General features: G+C 34.4%; 1 protein-coding gene across 1 annotated transcript in view; it reads right to left on the reverse strand.

Moving 5' to 3' along the window:
* Positions 1–20,890, reverse strand: part of LOC143229392 (uncharacterized) — a 52,662-nt gene extending 31,772 nt beyond the window's left edge. The window contains exon 1 of the mRNA XM_076461659.1: positions 20,751–20,890. Coding sequence (XP_076317774.1) covers positions 20,751–20,762 — 12 coding nt within the window. The 5' untranslated portion in view covers positions 20,763–20,890. The remainder of the gene's footprint in view (positions 1–20,750) is intronic.
* Positions 20,891–26,181: the final 5,291 nt, after the last annotated feature.

Below are 26,181 nucleotides of genomic sequence, written 5' to 3' on the forward strand. Positions count from 1 at the left end.
AGGTACACTAGGGATATCTGCGCTAGCCGTCCCTAATTTAGCAGTGTAAGAATAGAGGGAAAGCAGCTAGTCATCCCCACCCACCGCCAACTCTTGGGCTACTCCTTTGCCAACGAATAGTGGGATTGACCGTCACGTTATAATGCCTCCACGACTGAAAGGGCGAGCATGTTTGGTGTGACGGGAATTCGAACCCCCGACCCTGAGATTACGAGTCGAGTGCCTTAATCAACGAGCCATGCTGGGCCAGTATGTTAAGGAACCAGACTTTAGGAAAGATATATTAGGTATAACCTAAAAATCATGTTTTTACATTACTAGCCATTATCAGAGAAAGAGGTAAGTGTAAATTACATGTTCATGTATTTTAAGGAACTAAACTTTATTCGAAGATGTTCTTAAATGTAAACTACGTAATCGTGTTACAAGAAAAAGTCAGGTATACATTACATACTCGAGTTTTTAAAATATAAAATACACTCTTTACTCGAGAAAAGCTAAATATAAAATGCATACTCATGTTTTTTCAAATTAATAACCTGTATAAGAGATTTACTCAGTGTAAAACTTATAGTTGTATACTAGAATAACTCTAAATTTTACATTTGTTTTTTTAATTAATTAAATTGAAATAGAAATACTTAAGTGTAAATCTTATTGCTTCTAATTAACTGACCTTTATACGAAAACACAAAAGGTATAAACTAAATTATTTACAGTATAAGTGTACTATTGTTAAGTAATTTACCATTACACGAGGAATGTAATATACTTGCTTCTACTTTTAACTAAATGACCTTTACACTGCGAGTATAGCACGAAATAAATACTCATGTTTTTAAGCACAACTTTTAAAAGTATACCTTTAAACGAGGAGTATAGCCCTAACTACATGTTTGTGTTTTTAACTAACATATCTTTACACGAGGAGTATATCATCTTAGTTACAGATATGGCATAAAGAGAAAAAAATATCTGGAAAAATCAAGTACGTAAAATATTTGTATTTGATAATGTTTATCCAATGTTTCTGAAATTTGTTTACATAAAATTATGAATTAAATTGTTAATTTTTTCGCCTTCCCTTTTAGGAATGGCTTACTTGTCTCTCTACAAATTCATTTATATTTTCCTCCAAGTAAACGGAAGTCACGTTTTGTTAATAATAATTTTTAAACGGTAACAATTTTGCCACGAAAGATTAACAATATCACGTGGTACTGTATGTTAGATTTACCTCAATGTTTGTGTCAAGTTTTAAATTACTGCGAGATTGCTGTTTGTGCTTGTCCGAGGAATTTAATCCACGTAAAACAATTTTGGAAAATCCGTGTAAACTTGGAATGGTGACGTATGTCAAAGGTTGATGTTTATTATTAAGTATAAAACTATACAAAGGGCTACGTGTGTTTTGTCCACCACATGTATTGAAAATCTATTTCGAGCAGTATAAGACACTGCTTTGTCACTGGGGGGCTAACATCAAAGGGCGGATGAAAGTCATATCCATCAAAGTTGCTATCAGTGGTAATTAACTCCCCTGTTTTATAGATTACCAAAAATTTTGTTTATCTTAATTGATGAAAGTCTCAGTAATACAGAAATATCACTTATACAGAGATTTAATACTTGTACTACGACTAACATATTATAAGATACAGCGTTTGTCTTCAAATCAGAACTTAATTTTATTCATGGTCATACTTAATCAAAACATAAAATAAGAAAATAACTATATCTTATATTTGTATGTTTGCTGTTATGTTTCACTGGCTTTTTCCCTAAAGGTGATGAAAACATTTATTGTTATGAAGAAAAGACTAAACGTAGGGTTAAGTAAACGTTTACTTACTCACCTTTCCCAGTTTACCTTAGAAGAAGAAAGGTCGACCTTTTCGAAAGCGCTCGGGTCGTAGGGATTTTATCGTTTTATATTAAGACTTCTTGAATCCATGTGTTTTTTCTGTCCTCATGAATATATTTACTCAAGAAAAGGTTCAGTTTGTTGTTTATAAGTATATTCATACGTTTTCCTCACATACAAGTTTGATGCTTACAGAAATGTAATTTTAAATTTATATGAGCAGATTTTAATGATCATAGTTTTTCTTTTGATACTGAAACTTTATGAACTCTTGAAATATATTATCAGTAATACAAATTCAACATAGTATGGGATTGATCGTAACATGATAACTACCCCACGGTTGAAAGAGCAAGCAAGTTTGGTGTAACGGAGATTCGAACTCGTGACCCTCAGATCACAAGTGCTCTAACCCTGTTGGCCATGTCGGGCTGTATTTTGTGCCATAAATCAGCGATCAGTGATGACTACTCTGCGTTAATGTAAAGTGATAAAGGGTTTATTATTAGCATACAATGCTTTAATGTTTCCGCGACGCATCTAGTGAAATTTTGTATGGCGTTCCTGTCACGATTTCACGGTCAAAAATTATTCTCGACATGATTACCGGTGACACTGAGGTCGGGAATTATTAAGAACCCACTAAGGATCATTTCGCAGTCAATATGACCTTGAATCTGTTTACGTTCAACATCGTGGTCAGCAGTAGGTCTGAGCAGTTCAGGTGATTTGTTTATAAATCAGCACAAAGCCACACAATTGGTTATTTATGCTCTGCTCACCACCGGTATCGAAACCCGGTTTCTAGCGTTGTAATTTCACTGACATACCGCTGTGCTACTGGGGGTAATAAGTCTAAAATATTTCCTGTCGCTGCTATTTACAAACCAAAGATGCATATGAACACAAAACATATAGTAATATACATGAAAGATATGTTTGAAAAAAATATTAGCAGAGAAAGGAACATAAAAGTTTGTAAATTCTGATCTCTCCCGAGTTAACAAGCATTTTCTTATTGAATGTTCATGAAATTACTCGAATGCTCTTTTCTTTCATAGAAGATGTAATGTATGAATAAAGTTTCTTTACTTGGAACATGATGTCGTAAATTCATAAAACTAAACAGTTTTCATATTCTAAAAAATGACGCCCTTGGTTCGTGGCGTCCAGACTTTATCTGATAATCATGACTAATGCTTGAAATAAACGCAATAAACATATTTGGAACAAAGCCTCACAATCATTTTTAGATCTATAGACGTAAGACACAAATAAAAAATAACAATAGGCTTTTTCCATTCTAACACGGTCTTTACTGTCTGACGAAGGACGTCAGCCCGACACGTCGCACAAAATAAACTTGATTTTTTTTTCATTCAGACGTGTCATTTTATTCTTTATTATCCAAGTTTTATTCTCACGTCTTAGTGAACAAAGGTCGTTCAGGAATTTAAGACATGCTTGTCCTTCCCCACGTGCCATGATGAAATGGTATCCCTAATTTATCAATGATACAGTAGAGTGAAAATAGCTCGTCAACACCACCCACTGTCCACTCTAGTCCTACTATTTTGCCAGCGAATAATGTGATTGACGGTGATATTATAACGCCCACATGGCTGAAAGAACGAGCGTGTTCAGTAACGAACTAGATTCGAACCCGCCGCTCTCAGAGTACGAGGTGAGAATTCTAACCATTAGGCCATAACAGGTCGGATGTTATCTCTACTAACTAGTAATCCATTTTCTTTCTCTTTGTGTCTTGCTGGTAAAAGTGAAATTAGTTTTTATTTATGATTTTTATGAGTGAAATATATAATTTAGAACAGAAACAAAGAATACCTACCAAAATAAACTTTATTCTCATGAATTTATATTTTAGAAACTTTATGAAAATCAGCTCCTTTTTAATTGAGGAACATTGTTAAACACTTGATATTTTTTTTCCATTTAAGATATAAAAATTGGGGCTCTAACTAGCAAGGGATACAGCGCACAGATCCAACTGTGTATTTTTTTATTTAAGTTTAAGAATGTAACGAATACACAAAAGCAAAATATTGCATTTCAGTAAAACGACATGAATATTCTTAAGACTAATGATGAAACTTAGGGAAAACAATGTAAGTCCATGTTTGAGCATACATTTAAAAGATAAAACAGTCAAAGTTTAATGTACTGAAAACTCACGTCATGGTTACAACAATATTTTGGAATAAAAATCTCTTAGTATAAAGTACACTCTAAATTATGATAATACAGAAAAACTTTTAGGAGAAATGTTTTGTATAAAACATTTTAAATGTGATTTTAAAGTAGGAGGCCACCTATTCAACCTTTTGCTACACACTGTAATGTACAGGTAAGGTCACTTTTAAGCTTTCTATCGCACATTGTAAGGTGTGGTTAACAAATCTATTCTTGTTACGTAATATACATGCAATTGCTATAGTTGAATGTTCTCTCTTCTAAGACACGGTCTAAGTAAACCACGGAACAAGTTTTTGTTTCGTCAATTTTGTTTAGGTAACGTATCCGTTTATAACTTACCAAAACACAGTTCATAAAAATATATTTCGTGTAATATAAACGGATTCATGTAAAAAAAATCAAATAAAGCATCTTCCCCCACTGTATCTTAATAATCTGTGCAACAAAGAGTTGATATATGTAGAAATTGACATGAAAATAATATAGCCTTGATCAAATGTAATGAAAATATGTACATTGAATATTTAAGGTTGGCTAACAGCATTTTTAAATATGTTTTGCAATTCCCAGGTTTGGTTTCTTGAATTTGTAGAATCACTTAATGATTTAACTGTAGTTGTAGGTTAAAAAATAACCTAATCAGCTATATTTTATTCTATAATTTACAACAAAAAATAAAACAAAACATTTATATTCGTGCATCTTTAAAGCACAGTACTAGCGTGGTAACAATGCTCGACCTATTTCGTAACATTACAGTGTTACTAAAGTTAACCTAGTTTTACTGGTTTGGTTCAGTGGTTAATTCTTCATAACACAACGACAGCCTTTAGTGATAGTATTAACGCTGTAAAAACAATTTAGGCTAATATTTTATTTTATCACTTTTTTATAACAATAATAAAATCTTTATATGACTTATGTTTAGTTTCATTAACATTAAATTACTTTGTGTCTAAACTTCAGTACTTTGTGCGCTTTGTGTTAATATCTGCAGGACGTACAGATATCTCTAACGGTGTAGAAGAAAACAACACTGATTAATTAACACAAGGTTAACGAAACTATCGAATTGACTACTAGATCTCCTCACTAAAAAGCAACAAATCCATTTATTGGTCAGTTACGTTAGTATTTCAAACTGATATCACATTACGTGATTGTGGAAAGAGAACCTCGAGCACCACCATTTCAGGTAGTACTGGTAGCGAGATTAACGAATGGATTATAACCTGCGGCCAAAAATCATTGGTACCTTGATATCAACTTGGGTGAACGCCTCAAAGCTATTTACAAAAATAGAAAGAGGAAGAAGATATTAACAAACTTAAATGGGCAAGGTTTGAAGGGGGGGGGGACTTTTGAGAAATTAGTGCACGCTAACGTACCTAACAAGTGTTTCTTTGTAACCAATACTGGGCACTAGCCACGGTAACTTAGAGTCTCATTTATACAGGGTGTTCGGAAAGTCACTGTGCACTTATATATTTATTAACAGATATGTTTCAATATAGAATACAGGAGGTAAATATGAATGTCAACTATAAACAATGTTAAAAGTGACCCCCGTTGGCATCAATACAGACTTGGATACTTCTTATTTTGTTTCTAAACACCGCTATCAGTTGCTGGCTTGAAACAGACTGAATAAAATATGATTACAAAACTGCACAGTGACTTTCCGAACACCCTGTATAAATAACTCAGAAAGAAAACTGCGACGTGTTCAGTTACATAGTATTTTGTGCTTTCTTGTCACGATTTGTATTATGATAACCCTGCTTCCATTTTATAGACACTAACCTACTATAATGTTTTGACTGTGAAGATCTCATAAAGTTTTATTACCCTTCTCGAAACATAATTATGTACTTATGCAATAGTAAATAAATCAGACTATCCTAATTCCTATAGATTGATCCTAATAAATAGTAGGCCTAATTGTTAGCGTGCTGCGCTATGGTCAAAAGGGCAAAAGGTTTGTGCCACATTGCTGCTAAACATGCTCCTTGTTCTCAGCTGTCTGTGTATTATAAGAGTTACAGTAAATCCCATTATTTAGGTCAAAACTGAACAAAGTTCCTGGGGTGGCGAATGCTGCTGACGTAGTTAATCAAAAACTCAAAATTAGATATTGATTTTTGCACTCTGACCACCATTGGTATCGAAACCCAGTTTATAGCGTTGTAAGTCCTCAGGCATGCCGCTGTGCCACTGGGGGGGGGGGGCAAAGTTAGAGAAACCGTATACCATTGTTCAGGTTGGATATTCCAACACTAATACAGACAAGTACATAAATCTATGTAAATAATAAAATACTTGGGATAAATTTGAATGTGTTAATTTCTACGACTATTTACTGTTGATTGTTTGTTTGTTTTAGAATTTCACGCAGTGCTACACGAGGGCTATCTGTGCTAGTCATATCTAACTTAGCAGTGTAAGATTAGAGGGAAGGCAGCTAATTATCACCACCCACCGCCAACTCTTGGGCTACTCTTTTACCAACGAATAGTGGGATTGACCGTCACATTATAACGTCCCCACAGCTGAAAGGGCGAGAATGTTTGGTACGACTTGGATTCGAACCCACGATCCTCAGATTACGATCCGAGAGCCTTAACCACCTGGCCATGCCGGACCAATTACTGTTGATATATGAGTAAAATAATTTTACTGTTACTCACGAAAAGTTCAATTGTTATGGTAGTCACGAGTGTTTTCCTAAATTTCAATTGTTGTGGCAGTCACAAGTGTTCTCCTATAGTTCGATTGTTGTAGTAGTCACGAGTGTTCTCCTAACGTTCAATTGTTGTGGTAGTCACGAGTGTTCTCCTAAAGTTCAATTGTTGTGGTAGTCAAGAGTGTCACCCAGTCTTTTCTCCACCTAATATTTCAAGAACGTTTGGCTGATTTTTTTTTCTTGATGTATAGACGTTTATTCATACAATACAACCTAAAGAATTTATAATTGCAAAATAATGACCAGTGAAATATCTGGAAGGAACTTACAATGCACAAATCACTCCTACAGGACGCTAAATATCCTTTGGACTACCTTTAAATTATTTTCAGTTTAGAAATGCTTTTTATTTTATATAATACTTGAAAGGTGGGTGAATATATTGTTTCGTTGGGTGGAGTAAAAATCGAGTTTAGTGGGTTAGTGTTACATCTCAGTTGGTGTGGGAGGCGTTACTTTTGACAGTTATGTTCATGACACAGAAATTCCTGAAGTAATGTCAGTACGATTTTTCTCTAACACCCATTAAATTTGTCGCTTCCACCCTTACTGCTCAGAAACCATTGAGAAATGCAAGGTGTTTTGGTTCACATCTTGAGGCTGAGTGCACAACACAAAAAAATGGCCTTTGCTTTTTTGAAATTTAAACACGTATGGTCGTCTCATCATTTACTCTAGAATATATGATTTAAACTGTCTTTTTCAGAGCTGTTAGTAGTTATTTCATACTTTGATTCGTCATTTTCAATACTTTTACCAGTCTCTCACTACACATTTATTGGTTCATACTTACCGATCATTGAATATATTATGTTAATTGCTACACGCTTTCCTCTAATCTTAGAAATTTTGTTAATTATTGTGCACTTTTACTAGTTTTTTTCAGCACTTATTTTTCCAATCTTCGCACGCCTTTGTTGTGCTTTTTTTTCTTCAGAACTTTATAACCGGATTTCTTCGTTAAGCTTTGTTACAAATATCATGTCCCTGTTTTCACAACTATCTGCTTATTCTTGATGGGATAGTGGTTTCACTTAGAGATTTTCCCCTAATATTAAGCATGTTAAGCTTTGTTTGAAGCTTTACGTTACTATAATCTGCTGCAGAAGTGAATGTTAAATTGTTGAAATTGTCTTAAGATTTAATTTTCTTTCAGAGATTTTATTTAACTCTAATCGAACAATGTGTTGTCTTTCACTTTTGAGTTGAAAGAGCCTATTATATAAAATGTCTTCAATATCATATATCTAGTAGAGCCACCTTTTTTATATTACGAACTACGCGCCACTCGTACCATGGCCGGTTCAACAAATTCACTTTCGTTTTCTAGGCAAAGTGAAATTACATGAAACTCCTAGTAAAAGTTCAACTCAAAATAGTTCTTCACTACATTCTGTTATTTACGTCTCTTGTTCCTTTACTAACTTTTATTAAAGTTTATCATTCTGTTATTTACGTCCCTTGTTCCTTTACTAACTTTTATTAAAGTTTATCATTCTCTCAAGCTGACCTATTATCAACTTTTGATCATAAATCAACTCTATTTCTCATGCTCTGCTCTGACTGTCGTCACTTCTCCTTCACAGATGTTTCTTTTCTACTCTCTCACGACTTGCAGACCTTTAGAAGTTTCCCTTCTAGGTCTAACAAAATGCTAGGTCTACTTGACCAGTTCTGGTTTCAAGTACAGGTAAAGCAAGTGACAGCTGGGGGTCTTCAGTAAGATAAAATATAAACGTTTTTCATTCTCCTGTATCCGTTAATACTTTAAAATTACGTTTAAGCACCCAACATGAATTTTGATTTAAAATATTGATAAATGTGGGGAAGGTCCCATATAAGTCTCTGTTAGCGAGCAAACTGGGTACAGTCCTGTTCGCTGTTTGGTAATAGGCAACTCGTTATTCCTTTATCTCTTTAACTTCGTGATACGTTACTTTGTCCGTTCTTTTTTTACCATAAGGCTTTACCTTTTCAGGTTACCTTCTCCAACTGTGTGCACTTAGACCATATTTTCATAGCCTATGACCTGACCTCACATTCTTTATTACCTGCGTCGGTGGACCTGTATGTAAGTTACTCTTTTTTGTAGGAGCATTGTTTCAGCTCAGATATTTGGATATTTTTCATTTATTAAGCCTATTCTCCTTATTTTCTTATGTTAATGTACAGTCATGTGAAAAAGTTACGACACCATATGAAAGCCTGTGTATTTTTGTAACATTTTTGGATATGTAGATATTTAATCTCAATTTTAACAATACTGAGATATTATAGGAATATAACTAAACAAGTAAAACTGAAAAAAAGACTTTTCAAGATCTTCTGTAAATGTAATTCTACAAAAATGCATATTTTAACTGAGGAAAAAGTTAGGACACCCTACTCCCTAATAGCTAGTGTTACCCCTTTGGCTGAAATAACTGCAATGAGACGCTTCTTGTATCTATCTACCAGTCTCTGACATCGGTCTGAAGAGAGTTTTCCCCACTCCTCAATGTAGAATTCTTTCAGCTGTTAGATGTTTGAGGAGTTTCTTGCATGTACAGCCCGTTTCAAGTCACTCAACAGCATCTCAATGGGATTAAGATCTTGGCTTTGACTCGGCCATTCCAGGACTCTCCATTTCTTAGTTTTCAGCCAGTCCTTGGTGGATTTACTGGTATGTTTTGTGTCACAGTCGTGTTGTAGGGTCTGGTTCCGCTTCAGCTTTAATTTTCTTACAGATGGTCTCACATAATCCTCAAGCACCCTTTGATACATAGTAGAATTCATGGTGGATTCTGTGATTGTGAGCTGTCCAGGTCCTGCTGCAATAATGCAGCCCCAAGCCATGACACTTCCACCTCCATGCTTCACAGTTGGTATGAGGTTCTCATTGTGAATGAGGCTTGCCTTATTTAAACCTCAGACATTTAGTTTAGTGTGCTCCTGACTGTTGAAGTGAGAGTGAGCACCGTGGTGAGAGCAAAAGAGCTGTCTGAGGCCTTCAGAAAGAAAATTGTAGCAGCTTATGAGTGTGGTAAGGGATTTAAACAGATCCCAAAAGATTTTGAAATAAACCATTCCACTGTCCGGAAAATAGTCAACAAGTGGAGGGCTTTCAAAACAACTGCCAACATGCCCAGGTCTGGTCGTCCAAGCAAGTTCACCGTGAGAGCAGACCGCAAGATGCTAAAAGACGTCTCCTAACACCCTAACATGTCATCACGGGTCCAACAGAAGGCTCTGACTACTGTTGATGTGAAAGTGCATGCCTCTACAATCAGAAAGAAACTGCACATGTTTAACTTGCATGGGAGGTGTGCAAGAGGAAACCTTTGCTCTCTAAGAGAAACATCAAGGCCAGACTGAAGTTTGCCAGAGCGAATGTAGACAAAGACCAGGACTTCTGGAATAATGTTCTTTGGACAGATGAGTCCAAAATTGAATTATTTGGACAACAGAACAGAGAACATGTTTGGCGTAAACTAAATACAGCATTTCAGGACAAGAACCTCATACCAACTGTGAAGCATGGAGGTGGAAGTGTCATGGCTTGGGGCTGCATTACTGCAGCAGGACCTGGACAGCTCACAATCACAGAATCCACCATGAATTCTACTATGTATCAAAGGGTGCTTGAGGATTATGTAAGACCATCTGTAAGAAAATTAAAGCTGAAGCGGAACCGGACCCTGCAACACGACTGTGACACAAAACATACCAGTAAATCCACCAAGGACTGGCTGAAAACTAAGAAATGGAGAGTCCTGGAATGGCCGAGTCAAAGCCAAGATCTTAATCCCATTGAGATGCTGTTGGGTGACTTGAAACGGGCTGTACATGCAAGAAACCCCTGAAACATCTCACAGCTGAAAGAATTCTTTATTGAGGAGTGGGACAAACTTTCTTCAGACCGATGTCAGAGAAGACTGGTAGATGGCTACAAAAGTATCTCACTGCAGTTATTTCAGGCAAAGGGGGTAACACTAGCTATTAGGTGTAGGGTGTCCTAACCTTTTCCTCAGTTACAATATGCATTTTTGTAAAATTACATTTACAGAAGATCTTGAAAAGTCTTTTTTTCAGTTTTAATTGTTTAGTTATATTCTTATAATCTCTTAGTATTGTTAAAATTGAAATTAAAGTTCTATATATCCAAAAATGTTACACAAATACACAGGCTTTCATAGAGTGTCCTAACTTTTTCACATGACTGTATAATTCTTATTTACCAGTCATTGAAATAGGAGTAATTTGTTCCTAGGCAGCCATTGACTCTGTGAAATCACGACAAGAGGTTAACTCGTACCTTAAAGTTAAATTTGATTAAATGTACAGTGTTATCTCTCAAGTTTACCACAAAAAATTTTTTAACTCATTTTATGTTTGTTACTCAACTTAAGATAAGAATTGAATTTACAAGAGGTTGTAAATAAAACTTTGGATTTCCATCTTCAGTTACCTAGCTGATTAATAATAAACGGCCAGAAAAGTATTAGAAAAATTACAGTAAGTTTTATAGATTACACTAAATAAAATTTTTTTCAAAAAAGTATTCTGTCTTGTGGTAAGGAGATATAAATTATGGTGTAAAAACAAATTAATTATAAGCCACTGCAACGTTTTCTTATTCTTAACTGAAATAATAAAATGTTCTTCTTTGTTTTGTTTGTTTTCAGGTTGGCGCTATGTAATATAATATTTGGCTGCTTGAAGCTTTTAGCTTGTACTTTTTAGCATTGTCTGAAATTTATACTACAAATTTTATACAAAGATATTTTTAGATGTCGCTTCAACCGAATACGATAAACAATGTCTGATATTTTGTGTCAATGATTTAGCAATTCAGCAGGTTTAGTGTAACATATAAAAATCTATGCAACCTAAACGTTTCCCTGATATCATTATTTCTTAAATACTCGATTTGTTAGTACAGATACATTCTGAATCGAAAGTTATTTTACATAACAGTTTTTATATTTAATTACTGTGACGAAAGCACGTTACACTGACGGAGAAAGTAGTTATGACTAGAAATTGAGACAGAGATTGTTTTTAAGTTCACTTCCTTCAAGGATTTCTGCTCTAATTCCTGTATTTTCATAGCATATGTTTCGCCTGAAAGCACTTCTTCTGCAGTTTAAATTTGAAATAGTTGATAAACACTTGTAATTTGTGAATATACATATATGTATGAAAAAAGCTTCTCCAAAGAGCATTTTTGCTGATTTTATTTTCTGTTAAAATAATCTTTATAAGACCTAAATATTTAAACCCCACATAAGCTATTCCAACTGAACAACAGTAGTTGTAATTACACAAAAAAGAAATAATCCAACCTTACATTATTTTGGAATTATAAATTGGTTATGATTGGAATCTGTCCTTCCTGTGGTTTGAGAGTGAACATTTTGCTACTACATTTAAAGTTCTTTGTAAATAACTTATAGCTGTTTAGTAATGTTCCCAAAATCCTGCACGTTTAGTTCATGTTTTTAAACACACTAAATCTTTGTTATAATCACTGTCCATTTGATCTGTGTAATAAAACTGGATCATGTTATTCATTATTCTTATAATCAGTATACATTTCACATATGCTTAAAATTAGATCATATTGTTGCTATGTAACTATTGTACGTTTGATTCAAAACAATTTCATATTTTCAGAGTCTGATAATCGCAAAATAAAAAATCCGATAACTCGAACACTTTTGGAAGGTATGGTAGACATGTTTAAGGATGAATTGGAGAGTTAGAAATTAATTTATATTTTAAAACTGAGACATAGTAATGAAAACTTCTCCTTCATGCAAACTTTATGATCTTATGTTAATTTTTATTCATGTATCAATAGTGCAGTGTGCGCATTCTCAGAGAACTAACGTAGATGATCTAATAGGGCAAACAATAACAGAAACCTCAAGAAAGTACGTAGCGTGTGAATATTCACGAAACCATCACTGTAAGTGTAACAATAAAACAAGCGGTGTGCATATTCACCAAACGTCAATGTAGATGATGTATTAAGGCGGTGTGTGTAGATATATATATATATATATATATAAACACTATCGGACCCGTGTGCTTATGGCCCACAATTTACAGGGCTACTGTAATATAAATTTAATACCTGAACCACCATTGTTCTTGTAGTGCAAGTTTAATTTCTTTAACCAAGCTATGAATTGTAATTGGTAGACCTATGTATTTATTTACTTACTGTAATATAAATCAGTTACAATTTAGGTTCCGATTACGGAGAGGCCCGTAAGAGTATCTGCGCATAATACATGGGTTCACTTAAGTGTCGGGTGAAACGTTTTAATTTTGTACATACTTAGGGACCAAGACAATTCATTTGGCACCATTTGGAAGTTGGTGTGACCAGCGATTTAGGAGAAGTTACATGACACACCAACACAGACACTGAACCTTGTTATCTATATACATAAACAAGGATTTATCAGAAAGCATAAGCTAGTTTTCATAAAATCCCCATATTTTATTATACATCCATATTTAACTATAAGAATGGAGGGCGATTCTGAAGAGAAGTTAAGAAAATCTAATACTTTGTTTAAACACTTACTTATACAGTACACAGAACTCTTATTCAAAGCTGCTTTACTGGCCAAGTATGACGTGTTAGTTAACTTATCAGGACTATGGATCAGAGGTTTCGTAGTTTGTGATCTGTTACCTCAAAAATTCCTTTAACATTTTGGAGTTGTGGGTGCATTACGAGTGACAGTCAAATTCTACTATTCTGGCGACCAAGAGTATATCAAGAATAGGCAGTTGATGTTGACCAACCGCTTTTTTCTAGTTTAATAGTTCAAAATTATAGAGTTATTTTGTACTTTTGGTTGAAAATCAGAAACATAGTAACGCTAATTTCGTGATCGTTATATTTCTAACAAGACCTACAGATAGTAGCTGCCACCGATAGAACTGAATTGAAGAATATTTTCACTTAAAATACATTTTTTCTCTATTTGCTCCTCCCTACCTTCCGGTGGCTTAGCGGTAAACTTGAGAGCACGTGACGTTAAAGACCAGGTGGGCAGGGCACAGAGATTCAATTGTGTAGGTTTGTGTATAACATCAACAAAACAAAAAAGTGTTTTATAAATTACTCATGGCTCGGCATGGCCAGATGGTTAAGGCAATCAACTTGTAATCCAAGAGTCGCGGGGTCGAATCCCGTCACACCAAACATGCCTGCCCTTTCAGTCGTGGGGGCGTTATAATATCACGGTCAATGCCACTATTCGTTGGTAAAAGAGTAGTCCAAGAGATGGCGGTGGGTGATGATGACTAGCTGCCTTCCCTCTTGTCATACACTGCTAAATTAGGGACAACTGGTGCAGATAGCCTTCGTGCAGCTTTGCGCGAAGCTCAAAACAAACCAAATTATTCATATTGCTTTTATAAAGGTGTTATTTATAAAATGGATATATACTTTTGATTCAACGTATTTTTCTGATCGTTAGAATTATTTGTCTTAACTTTCTAAGACCAAATATTTTAAACTCTTTATCACAAGTGAAAAAAATTAAATGTGCAATTTCGATTACCTTAAACATATCAGAAAAGAATAATCATACTATTGCACTTAGGCTGTTTAGGAAAGACCTGTTAAATAATTATGATATAATAAAATTATTTATTTTAAGAACTGTCGTATAAACGTATCAATTTCAATTATGTAAAAATAACGGAATATGAAAATTATTGTAGAATAGTTAACAACAACTCCAGTTCTATGAACTTGATTTAGTGGAATAAGTGGATTTTTCCATTTTGGTAAAGTGTTGGTTTGTTACTTAGTTCTTCCAGTGGGTCGAGGGTATATTTACAGACTTACAAAGTTAAAATCCGGAGTCCAATTTTCCATGGTAGACAGAGCGCAGATAGCTCGTTGTGTAGCTTTGCGCTAAAACAAATAAAGTGATACTAGATGGCAAATGGAGTCTACAAAAACTGTTCCACGCCAATTTAAATGTATGAAATGAATAATATCGTAATAAAATCTACAGTTTTTATATCCAATTAATGTCATGTGTGCTCGTTATACTGGTGGAGAAAGTACTTATGATTGACATTTAAATGGGTAATAATTTTACGAAAATTATTACACTTTATATAGAAAACTTTTCAATACATTAACATTTATGAAACACCAACACGCATAACGTCAGTGCAATAAATTGTAGTTTCCTTTCATTATTTAGCTATATGTTTGCATTAAAATGTGTTTTTTAATATATGTGTGTAATTACTAAAGTGTGTAATTCACTTTTTTTTGCTTTTGTAATTAGTACAAGTTGATGATTACATTTTTGTTGTACTGAATTAATTAAATTAATTAAGCAAAATGACTATGTGGGTAATTTTTATTAGATATACAGTATTTTAGCTGAAACAAAAATAGCTCTTAACTTTTGAGATGGTCCCGACAGCCCGGATCTTGCACGAAGTTGCTGAAATGTAGGGACACTGATGCTACCGCATTTGGTAAAGTTACCGCAGAAGATGAGTTAACAAGAAGCTGAATTAATCTTCATCGTGGAAAGGATCTCAAAGTTTAAAGCTCAACATTTTAAGTGTCACTTGAGGGATGCTTAAGCAACATCCAAGTTGATTTCGTTTGCAGGTATCAACTATATTAATTTCTCCTAAGTTGGCTATTGGGCCCTGCATAGCTAAGCGATTGGAGCACTCGGATCGCATTCTGAAGGTCGCGGGTTGAATTTTCGTCACAGCAAATATGCTCGCCCTTTCAGCGGTGAGGACGTTATAATATGACGCTTAACCTGTTCAGTGCCGTAGACGAGATAACTCGTCCGAGCCGATCGGTAACACAGTGCCACGGACGAGTTAATTCGTTCTCAATAATACCTACCTTCAACGCTAGATGTCAGCACCATAAATGCATTTGACCTACTTACAAATTGTTTCACTTTCGGTCCAAAATGACGTCACGAAAAAAGTTACAAAATGAAGAAGCGTTAGAGTTGTATTGTAGCAGCTGAACTACTTGACATTCAACAGGTTAATCCCATTATTCGTTGGTAAAAAGAGTAGCCCACAAGTTGGTGGTGGGTGGTGATGGCTAGCCTGCCTTCCCTTTGCTAAATTAGGGACGGCTAACGCAGATATCCCTCGTGTAGCTTTGCGCAAAATTCTAAAACAAACAACAAGGTTTGCTGTCATAGATTTATATCTTGTTTTTTTTCAGAGGAAGTTAATGAATCTCCACACAGATTGTCTTCTTAATTGTAAGATACTTAGACACAGAAATTATAATTGTTTCGTTCGATATATAAAGCTATATACTCTATAACGCCACCTATGTTGCAAATGTAAGCAATCCTATTGGGGTAGCATCCTACATTTCAGTGACCTTGTGCAAGCTCCAGGCTGTCGGGACCAACTCAAAAGTTACGATATAATTTTGTTTCAACTAAAGTACTGTGTATCTAATACAATTCTGTTCTTTTCTAAAAGTGACGTAAGGAATGTAAAAGGGAAAACTGTACAGTGGACTAAAATTCTTTGGATAGCGCAACTGTTTTAGCGCTGTTTAGGTTTGGATACACGTGCATGAATGTTTAAACGCAACAGTATTTTGTGTTTACATAAATGTTGTTTATGCTCTTTTAGTTGACTTTTATAAAACAGCAATAAACTTGAAAGCACGAAAATTATTTTTTGTTGTCAAAAACAGTATGGACATAAATAATTTAACAAGTAATATTCAGTTACAGGAAAGAAGGCGAAACTAACGCGTTTCAATGAAAATGCTATAAACAATAACACTGTCAGCAACTCCTACAATGACATAGAAAACCAATAAATTGGGGAATACCCATCTTTCGCTAGATGATAAAGATTCAGCCGGATATGGATCCTTTATTACATTTATATAAGATCGCTGGACCTGATTCCTTTATTTTTACTGAAGAAAGAACAATCAGCTATTAGTTCCACTAGAAGAGGGTTTCCCACACTTACTCATTACAATATTTTACGCTGGTTAGTTTCTCAGCCCTTTTACCTCTGTTAATCAGTCACAGCAACCAGAAAGGATGTCCACGCCCTCTGGTGAACAGTGTGTATCGTAATTAATCGTGAACTTAAAGTAATAAGGAAAAGCTTTGCAATTTATAGGTCCGAAGCTGCTTATCCAGATACAATCTTTGTTGTAGATAGAGTTAAAGAAAGTCAAGCCTCTTAGATTAGTATGTTTGAATAGACGCACGCTGTTTATAATTTAACAATATTTCCACACTGTAAGTTTATGTGATCTCTGAGCTCTAAACTAATTATCCAGATATAATCTTTGTTGTAAGAGGGGTAGAGAAAACAGGGTTTCTTGAACTTCTTTCTGACTTGTTTTAGTATTCTGTACCACACTGTTAAAGAAGTACACAACCTCGTTTTGTTAGTACTTTGCACTCAGTAGAAAATAAATACAAACTTGCACGCTAGTTTCCGCCATTATCTGACTCTTGAGCTATATTATGATTAACCTTATCTTATCATTCTATTTGAAAGAATTTGAAGAAACCAATCATACATTTTAGGGTCCTTAGGTCAATACTGACCTCTAAAAAGTAAGCAAATAAACGTTATATCGTCGGCCCTAAGTATGTTAATATCACTCTAAGTCTATTGTTACTTTGTTTATTCGTGCAAAATCCCTTTTCTTTGTCGTCCTTGTATGACATATATTTAGACTATTTTGAAGACATGGCTCGGTTTGTACTATGCCAAACCAGTAGTTACGCAGGGTGATGTTATTTTATTTTGGAGGAAAACACAAATAATTTAATCCTTGAGTATATTAAGTGATTATGCAAAGTTCGGAATGTTGCTCAAGGTATTACGTAGAACATATTATCTTTCCAATCTGACCTCGATTATTAATCACGTACTGAAATGTATAGAGTTTGAGAATTACTGTCACATAGTAAAACGACACGAGATAAAATATTCTATGGAGTTCTGAAATCTGGCGCGTGGCTCCTACGCGCAGTACAGGCACAAAGGGCAAAGGGGCAATAAGGAAGCAAAGCACAAAGAAGTGTTCCAGACGACCTTGACCGTGGCTCATCCACACTTCCTGGAGTCGTAGTTAACCCCTGCATATATACTTCAGAGTATAATGTACGTGTCCAATGCCTTTCTAAGTTGATGAAACCCGCACCCTTAAATTTAAGTGCTGCGCTGCTTAAATTTACTGGAAAGGAATATTTAAGATTAAACGGCAATCGAAGACACGAACTTCGTAACCATAAAATGTTAAGTATGAAGTTCTACGGAACGATCCATTCATATGTTTAACATTTATAATATTTGTATTGATTGCACTAAGTTCTTAAGTATTACTTTCAGTGAAAAAGACATTTAATTAATCGGATGCGTTTGGCGAGGCCTTCTGTCACACAAGTTGTGTTCTGAAGAGACGAGAATCAAACTATACAGTTATATAAGAAGTCGATATTAATAATTAGTCTCCTGCCTAATGTGCTCGTGTTACGCTCAAAGACATTTGAAATTGTTCATGAAACACCTATTTACAATGTTAATGCTATGTTCGTAACATTCACGAAAACTGTAGAAAATTTCTAGTCATCCATTTATTGATACGAGTAGCATTTGCGCAAATTAATTTCAAACGAAGTATATTATACCTGTTTAAACTCAGCAATTGAAACCTTAATTATTTCAACTCGGCGTCCAAATACGTTTCTAATTATAAAAAGTAACATTTGTACAATGTTTTTAGAATACTTTAGAAGAGTGTATACACTGATGCTTAATCTAATGAAGATTTTATGTTTATATTATGGAGTAATGCTTCGATTTTGAATTATAAGTGTTTGATTATGATTGTCAGACAGAAAAACTTGTAAAATTAAAAAAAAAACTCGCCGTAGTACACAACTGAATAATGGATAATTTATTATGTGCCAGGGTTCTTAAAACTACAGATTTACACTTTGAATGGGACAGATTTAACCTTAAAAATCTCAAAAACTGTTCACCATGGCCCAGTTTAAAAAGGCTTAAAATAATCGCTATACGAAGGACTGAATTTTATTTTTCTCATAGATAACTATAGGAGTTAAGTGATTAAACGAGTGAGCTCGAATTACATTTTTGAGGATTAACTATAGAAGAACTTTGAAGCGTATCTGACATCAAAATTAATTATTTTTTTTTCTGAGAGAAACATAACTATAAAAGAAGTTGGTGAGATTGAGTGGTTTGAACTAAACCTTACCAAGGATTAACGATATATAGGAGAGTACAAACTCGACTCCACATGAATCGTTGAGTGTCGATTGTTAGAGATATTCGTAATTGCAGTAGAAAACATAAAACAGGAAGAATGAAACTGTAATTATTACAACAGTATACAAAATCGTAATTTTACGTTAACTAACTAGCAGTTTTCGATAAGTTAATGTTGAATATATGAGTAAACTACTGAAAAACTTATATTTTGTCAAATAGAATTTTTAGATTAAATTTACTTTTGTAATTCAAAGATTGCTCATCTAAGTACACTGGGTAAACAAATACCTGAGAAAATGTTCTAGAATTTAAACAAAGTCCAAAATTTACTATCTGTTCTTGCATTACTCCTCATCGACGATGTTTAGAGATAATTCTACTAGGAAATATCTTAGTGGATTGTTGACTAAAGCCTTATCTATAGCTAGTTCCATTCGGAAATATAATGGAGAACTGGTATACAGTTTTAGAAAATTTAAAATTTAATTCAACAAGTGATACTCCAACAGTGTACTTACAACCCATCTTGTCATAGAAATCAGCTTAAAGTGAACTTCACGGTTTTTTAAACCCATAATATCTACATTTACACCCCTAACAATGATCGACATGAGTGAAAACGTAGGCTTTGAATCGCTTTTTATGTAGTAAAGTATCAGTTTTTGAAAAGCTATTTATAAAAACGATGAAATTCCACTTACAGATTACGCCTAAAACAAAACAAGAAGTGTTTTTTTGTTCACTGCACAATGAAAATAGGTGTCTAAATAAATATAATACAATTCTGTTTTATAAACAAAATTGTGAAAAAAGTCGTTAAAACAAAGATATATTCTCCAGAAGACAGGAAAAATATTGTTCTGCACACGTAATAGTTTATTTTATATGTTGCAACATAAGCTAAACCTGACCTTTATTTACAACCATATAATCAATAATAATTACATAAATATATTTGTACATTATTTTTCCAACAGTACTAATTCTAAATATTTCTCTCGTAATTTCTTAAACAAATGACACGTTCAGATTTTGATGGTCTGTTTTTTAAATAACGTTAACTATTGCCATACGACATTCTATTTACAGTGTAAAATACATGGAACATTTTTATTTTATATTTATTTTGTAAACACAGTAAACTCTCATTGGACAACACAAACAGTTGTTGTTTTATATAAAAATAAAATTAAAATACTATTGATGTTATCTGTGATAATCAACTTTATCTTGGATGTATTTTATTGTTCTTGATTGGTAGATACTTTGATTAAATTTTTATGTATTTTTAAAAAAAACAACATAACTTTCCATTTTCTTAAATTCGTTTATACTTACAAGTTCTAAGGAACTACAGTAAAGTAATAAATGCTAAATTAGGATACTTATGAGGACGAGAAGAACAAAACTAATATATTCAACAAAATAATTAAGAAAAAATTAGGTCAGCTAAACAAATAGTGCGAATCATAGATTTATTTTTGTCATCTGTGCATACAATTTACACCCAAGTTAACCTGAACCTATACAAGATTATACGTACTTTATGTTTAACAACCCAAACTAAATGTTCTGTACAAGAGAGTGAACATACAGAGTTACACGCGAACGCAAGCACATGGATTCTTAGCTTACCTGAGTAACCATACCGGTGCCGTGTGGCTGAAGTCTACGAAAGCTCTGTCAACTCTGCCTGTATATTTCTCTCCGCTTTAACCAGATTGCGCCCGTGGCCCACTTTATAGCTCTACTTCACCCCATTAGGCCTCAAGGCCGATAAGTGCCCCATTAGCGTGTCGCCTTGTGATATGCGCAAATAGTTGACTAAACGTCGTTGATCTTATTGAAGAAGAAAAAAAAAGTTGAAGACATTACCGAGAAGGGTGTAACTTGATGTGGCTTTCCTTATTATCAATAAGTAAAAAAACAACAAAAAAAAAACAGAAAAGTATAAGTGGAAAGGGTTAGCTGTTTCATATGGCTGAATGAAACCAGAACAACTTGAGCCAAAGGGGTTAACTGTGTCTGATTGAGAAGCTGTTTCAACTGTCAAAATTAAAACTACCTGATTCGAAGGAGGCTAATTGTTTTTGATAGGAAAGTTCTTTCAACTGCCAAGGAAAACGGTAAAGTATGGGTCCAATTAATGGTCTAACTAAGCATCATTGGAGAGAAATTTGAGCTGTTAGACGTCATCCCTATCCAAATTGACAAACAAATTGTTTGAAAATACTAAACATTATGATTACAGATGTAAAAGGTGTAATGCTCATGAACTATATATAACATGAACAGCCAATAAAGAATGAAGAAACATGAGTGAAAACATGTATATTATAATTTTAACTTCACTCACATTGTTAAGGATATACTACCCTATAACTCCAGTGTTATGAACTTCAAAGTAATTTTGAATATTTTCTTGTCATCAAAGCTTCAAACGTTTAGACTTTATAAATCGACACAACAAAAAGAATTTGTTGAAATATCTAGTGAAAATCTTAAAAACCTCTCTATGTAATGTAACACAAAGGTGAAAACCGGCATTTGTATTTTCTACGTTTGTTTTGACTTGTACTTCCCGTGTGCTTGCAATAGAAAGATACAAGTCAATTTTATTGTGTTTGGGCAATGAGTGAGTAAAATATACGACTAATGAGAAGGTGTCAAGTTTTTTTTTATCATATTTTAGTATTCTTAATTGTTATTTTCATAATCAGAGTTGTTTCCAGTAAAATAGCGAGAAGTTTGTGGACTTACCAAACTAAAATCCAAAGCTCGATTCCCCGCGGTAGTTTCAGCAGATAGCCCAATGTAGTTTCCTTTAACACAATAAATCTAATTAAATTAATTCGTTTACAAAGTTTAAATAATTAATTTAGGATTAGAACAACAACAGTAGGGAAGGAAACACAGAAGTGTATAGTCACTATCTTCATATAGATAAGTCAAATATTGCTAAAAAACAACGGAATAAAGATTAATAATTCTCTTTAAAATGTTAAGAAACTGTACGATAAGATATGTTTGAAAATATGATTAAATATTCTTTAAAACAAACTTGAAACATGAGAGTTAAAGTTACTTAATTACCGTGAGATTCATTGTTTCTCGGTTATCTCTTCAACACAGCTTATAGTCTTTTACCTTTTGCTATTGCATCTCAACTACCTCTTTATTATATTGCACAGTAGTTTCTCATATGGTTATTCACTGTTCCTCAACCAAATTCTCAACACGTTGCACTGCTAGTCATATTCAAATTTGTTGTCCATTGCTCACCTCTTCAATACGTTACACAGATAGCTTATTACGTTCGGCTATATTGTCGTTCAGTTATCTCTTCGACGTGTTACATGCCACTAATCACATAAATAAAGCTTCAATGTCTCTCAACCAACTATTTATCACGTTGCACATTTAACTGGTTATAATTTTAGCTTCATTGTCCTTCATCATCTTCTTCAACATATTGCATGCAATTAGTTAAATTAAGTTTCTTATGTTTTTAATACACCTAAAACTCTTTGTTTGTTTTTCGAATTTTGTGCGAAACTACTCTAGGGCTATCTGCACTAGCCATCCCTAATTTAGCGGTGTAAGCTAAAGGGTTTGGTTTATTTTGAATTTCGCGCAAAGCTACACGAGGGCTATCGGCGCTAGCCGTCCATAATTTAGCAGTGTAAGACAAGAGGGAAGGCAGCTAGTCATCACCACCTACTGCCAGCTCTTGGACTACTCTTTTACCAACGAATAGTTGGATTGACCGTAACATTATAACGCTCTCACTGCTGCATGGGCGAGCATGTTTTGTGTGACGGGGCCCGGCATGGCCAAGCGCGTAAGACGTGCGACTCGTAATCCGAGGGTCGCGGGTTCGCGCCCGCGTCGCGCTAAACATGCTCGCCCTCCCAGCCGTGGGGGCGTTATAATGTTACGGTCAATCCCACTATTCGTTGGTAAAAGAGTAGCCCAAGAGTTGGCGGTGGGTGGTGATGACTAGCTGCCTTCCCTCTAGCCTTACACTGCTAAATTAGGGACGGCTAGCACAGATAGCCCTCGAGTAGCTTTGTGCGAAATTCCAAAAACAAACAAATTTGTGTGACGGAGACTTGAACGTGCAACACTCGGATTACGAGTCGAGTGCCTTAACTAGCTGGCTATGCAGAGCCACACCTCACATTGTAACAATAAATAATATTTTATGGTCACTTTTCCTCTCCTAATATTTATATCTAACAGTTTACAACTGACATGTTATAGTAAGTTTCTTTACTTAATATTTTTTATGGCACGTTACACAACTGTTTAATACTTTCACATTCCTTTTTCACGTTTTGATCAAACAAGTTACTTTTAGTTTCTTTTCTCTTGTGTTTACGTATAAATGGTGAAAATATTATTCAAATACTGTCACATTCCTTTCTCTCATGCTTACGTACAGCTCGAAGTACAGTTCGTCTGGTACTTCCACGTTATTATCTTCCATGATTTTTTTTTCGACTCATTGTGTCGCTACTTATCACATTATTTGATCTGTTACGTTAGGTTTCCATGGACTCATACTTTCTCCTGTGTTTAATATATCTTGTTTTTTAGATTAGATTGTCATGTATTTATTTATTTTCCCAACATGTTTGACAACTCTTCTATTGTTTTTCTCTTTTATGGTTTCTGTAACACATTCAGTTACGAATCTGTTGCTTTCGTAAGCTTTATCCATACTGGTATCTTTAATACATCCTATGGGTGGTCTATTACTTTTCATGAGGGGCTTTACATCTGGTGTGAGAGATATGCTGAATTTCCAAATACGAGTTTTGTCGAATGCTCAGCACCTGTTAGAGTTTTCAGTATTTTTCTTATCACCCCCTTTACAACAAAAGAAAAAAATTAACAGTATACATTTTAAGAACCAACAAAATTAAAAAGTTAGATACGTACGTATCATTTGAATATATTATTTGATGAAAGCTATTTTATTTCTGATAAACCTCCTCATTTTCTTAATGCATATATAACAAAATGATAGGAAATAATTATGCAATTTTACAAGTAAATTCTTGATGTTTATCTTAATTATTTTCAAAACTAGCGATCCGTTTTAAGGAAATGTTCATTTATGGTCATTATCTGGCCTGTATAATGCAGCACTGTAACATTGGGTGGGGGAACTTCCAGTAGTAGCTGATGTAATTATTCTTTGCTGCCCTATAAAAAGCTTTGAAATAATTTTTCTTCTCATCTCCGCCGAATTCCAATAAGGCTTATTTTATTTCATTATTTCTAAGCGTAAAGCTACACAACAAGCTACCTCCACTATGCCCACCATGAGTATCAAACTTTCAAAACTCATTGTTAGGTTTGATTCTTATTTGTACCCAGAGGGAGGCAGAGATTTGTTAAAATTCAAGACGAAAATGTTTTCAAGATATGTTTGTTTGTTTTTGAGTTTCGCGCAAAGCTACTCGAGGGCTATCTGCGCTAGCCGTCCTTAATTTAGCGGTGTAAGAGTAAAGGGAAGGCAGCTAGTCATCACCACCCACCGCCAACTCTTGGGCTACTCTTTTACCAACGAATAGTGGGATGACCGTAACATTATAACGCCCCAACGGCTGAAAAGGCCAGTATGTTTGGTGAGACGGGGAGGCGAACCCGAGAACCGCAGATTACGAATCGCACGACTTAATCCTCCTGGCTATGCCGGGCTGCCAAGATATGTTAAAGACTTGCACAAACTTCTTTGTATCCCTCATTTTTGAATTTTTATCAGCAAACCCACTGATTTTCCTCAACATTTCAAGGCAAGTGTTTGAAGTGACACGTCAACAAAATAGAGATAGATTAAAAGTCGCAGAAAATAGTGAAATAAAATTATTGTGAAAGAACTGTTTGTTTGGCTGAAGGGAAACTTTATGTTTAAAAATCACAGCTCGGTCAGAAACTCACTGTGGCTCAACTGTGGACCAGAGGAAAGACAACTAGTTAGCAGGACCCACAGCCAGGAGCAGTTGCTCTTAACTGAATGGCAGGACTGACTGTCACATTTATAACGCAACTATAGATAAAAATGTGAAACATATTTGACAGAACCTCGTCTCGAACACGAGAGTGTCGAATTCTCAGTTTGGCCGTATACAAAGAGGCCACTAGGATCTGATCAAAGCCAAAAATAAATGTTGCATTTTATTGGAGCTTTCATCAAATGAAATGAATTGACGCTGTTTTCAATCGGCAACTCGGCCTAAATATCTTTTACTATGTTATCACTAAATGATAGCAATTTTAAACCTTAAATAATGCACTTTAATCTTTATATTTTATTGATTAATTTTGTAATCGTTTGAAGTATTCCCATAAGCGAATATATTGCAATTAGGTTTAAATAAATGTTTCAACATAGATTTCAAAGGATTAACATAGTCGTCGCTAAAATAATCAGTTCAAGCAACGGAGACTTCGTAATATTAGAATATCAGATACGTTTTGATTAGTTACCCATAGATGTCTCATTACTTATTAGAGTTTGCTTTTTTTTTTAGTTAAGCACAAAGCACCACAATAGGCTAAGCTATCTGTACACTACCCACCACGGATATAGAAAACGGGCTTCTAGCGTTGTAAGCCCGCAAATATACCGCTGTGACGTTATGGATAGTTATTACAGACGATCATTTTACCTTACTGAACCTATTCAAAGAAAATGTATGTGTAGGCTCGATATCTTATGGAAAATAAATAAATAAAAATAAGGATGAAAATCCATAATAAATTCTTTTAGCATTTAGTATACAATGTCTAAATCAAAGCTAAAGCAAAAAATAGGTGAACTATTTCTATTTTTTATGCATAGTTCTTATTGAAAGATGCAGACGAAGAGAAAATGACGTTTTTAATACACTGTTTCACAAACATACATACATTACCTTAATCCCAGTTAAAAAACAAAATGAAGCTAAGGGACATTTTTAATTTTAGTTGCTGAAAAGTAACTCTTGTATCAGTAATAAATAATCTTGTTGCTGAACCAGTCTTGTTGAGCTATGGTTTTAATAGCTTTGGGCCT

The sequence above is a fragment of the Tachypleus tridentatus genome, chromosome 10 (assembly GCF_004210375.1).
Source record: "Tachypleus tridentatus isolate NWPU-2018 chromosome 10, ASM421037v1, whole genome shotgun sequence".
NCBI lineage: Eukaryota > Metazoa > Arthropoda > Merostomata > Xiphosura > Limulidae > Tachypleus > Tachypleus tridentatus.